Raw genomic sequence first — 1,581 nt, 5'->3', positions numbered from 1 at the left:
GAATTTGGGACTTGCCTTGTAAACTTGATAGTTGATTTTGGAATTATGATTCTATTATCACCATGTGTTGAAGTATCATTGATTGATATTGTCTTGGAATGAGAGGGATTATAAAAGAAATAAATGAGAAACAAATCTAAGCATTCTTGATTATGAAATAGAACCGAAATTACTGGACGGAATCAGGTGGGCACTCGTGTGCATTTGTTCATATAAGATTTTACATCCACATAATCTACCAAAGGTGTGAAGCCCTCTTTTATTCCATGTTGAAAGAAATAATACATTGAAATTGTGGGAAAGTTAAAAGAATGAAAGAGTGTGAATATTGTACAATTAAAGAGGAGGGAAAAATTTCCTGTTCGAAGGTAGAGTTGATTGACTCAGCGTTTGATGTCTAACGGGTGCATTCAGTAGGAAGGCCCAGTGGAAACCTTTTGGTGTCAGAACAGTAATCATATACCATATAGTTCTTGCGCACCCATTCAAGTTGCTGCTGCTCACCCGAATCCAATGCTGCTTGATTGTACCATGCATTTGCAGAGCAGTCAGAGGAAGAAGTACTGCACACCTGTGCATTAAAACTCTGGTATGAGGCGACGAAGAGGGCTTTGCTCCAGTCTATCTTCACAAGCCCACCTCTAGTTGCCCAATCGTCTGTGTTCCACAGACTCGAATATATTCTCATGCCTTGATTCTTTGGATACGTCACACCCACATTCTCGTTGTTCTTAAACACTCTCACGGGAGTTCCATCCAAAGAAAATCTGCTCAATACCATCACATCAAAATAATTTATGTTATTGAAACGGGCACGGTAATACTTCAGAGCCTTAGCCCGGAGGGATGTTAAGCACTTAAATTGAAGGGGTAAGGGTAAATTTAGTATTACTTACAAAATTTGTAAATAACAATAATTCACAAAAATATTACATTGGATTTATCCATTCCAAATTATTTGTCAAATTAAGATTACAATTTATAAATTTTTTAAGTTAATGTAACCAAGAACTCTATTTTTGTTAGTTTTGTGTCCTCTCAATTGTCGAAAACTATAGAAGGGTTAAAATAGGAGCAATTAATTATTATTTTTTATCTAAGCAACAATAGAATGAGGGAAAGCTTCTATATCAAGGAATGTATAGCCTTTTATTTAAAATAGAGGCAAACTGGATAGATTTTCCACTGTGAAAGGGGATGAAATTGGGCTTTTAACACCCAAAGGAAAAACCCCATTTCTAGAAATTGTAGTCTTCTTGCTTCTATGCTAAACCACATAGTGTAAACCTCCCCTTGTTTGATTGACAATCATAATGGAGTCAATATCTATCACATTGCAAATATATCTCTAAGTATGTGCTAAAAGTAGATTGGCTCAATGACAAGTTGGTGAATCAAATATTTTATAATCAAAATTTAATTCTCATCATTACAATGAGAAACATAATAGTATTTATAAGAAATGAACTAGTACACCCAGATTCAATGGAGCAAGGAGGAGCGAGGAGTGTTAGGGTTTCTAGAGGTGTAGGTTCTTCAAGGTACGATGTAGAGGATGGAGGTGAGGGCGATGATGAGGAT

General features: G+C 35.9%; 1 protein-coding gene across 1 annotated transcript; it reads right to left on the bottom strand.

Annotated features, from left to right (window-relative positions):
• Positions 1-397: 397 nt before the first annotated feature.
• LOC131875344 (xyloglucan endotransglucosylase protein 1-like) lies at positions 398-781 on the bottom strand. Its single transcript, XM_059219443.1, has one exon. It carries the CDS (start codon positions 779-781, stop codon positions 398-400), a length of 384 nt encoding a protein of 127 aa, XP_059075426.1.
• Between the last annotated feature and the right edge of the window lie 800 nt (positions 782-1,581).

Source organism: Cryptomeria japonica, chromosome 4, assembly GCF_030272615.1.
Source record: "Cryptomeria japonica chromosome 4, Sugi_1.0, whole genome shotgun sequence".
In the NCBI taxonomy this organism is placed as follows: domain Eukaryota; kingdom Viridiplantae; phylum Streptophyta; class Pinopsida; order Cupressales; family Cupressaceae; genus Cryptomeria; species Cryptomeria japonica.
The sequence above is the reverse complement of the archived record's forward strand: the minus strand, read 5'-3'. Positions and strand labels throughout refer to the sequence as shown.